Source organism: Apaloderma vittatum, unplaced genomic scaffold (genome assembly GCF_000703405.1).
Source record: "Apaloderma vittatum isolate BGI_N311 unplaced genomic scaffold, ASM70340v1 scaffold22788, whole genome shotgun sequence".
Classification (NCBI taxonomy): domain Eukaryota; kingdom Metazoa; phylum Chordata; class Aves; order Trogoniformes; family Trogonidae; genus Apaloderma; species Apaloderma vittatum.
The window spans coordinates 1-201 of NW_009730509.1; the positions used below are offsets into that span (position 1 = coordinate 1).

General features: G+C 61.2%; 1 protein-coding gene across 1 annotated transcript in view; it reads left to right on the forward strand.

Annotated features, from left to right (window-relative positions):
- Positions 1–40: 40 nt before the first annotated feature.
- Positions 41–201, forward strand: part of LOC104278007 (dexamethasone-induced Ras-related protein 1-like) — a 1,183-nt gene continuing 1,022 nt past the window's right edge. Inside the window, 1 exon segment of the mRNA XM_009874841.1 lies at positions 41–192. Within this exon segment, the coding sequence (XP_009873143.1) occupies positions 41–192 (152 nt within the window).

Below are 201 nucleotides of genomic sequence, written 5' to 3' on the forward strand. Positions count from 1 at the left end.
CTCCTTCCTCTAGGCGCAAGCTGCACTTTCGCCGGCTTCAATGAAACTGGCAGCGATGATCAAGAAGATGTGTCCCAGCGAGGCCGAGCTGAGCATCCCCGCCAAGAACTGCTACCGCATGGTCATCCTGGGCTCGTCCAAGGTGGGCAAGACGGCCATCGTCTCGCGCTTTCTCACCGGCCGCTTCCCAGAGCAGGACCG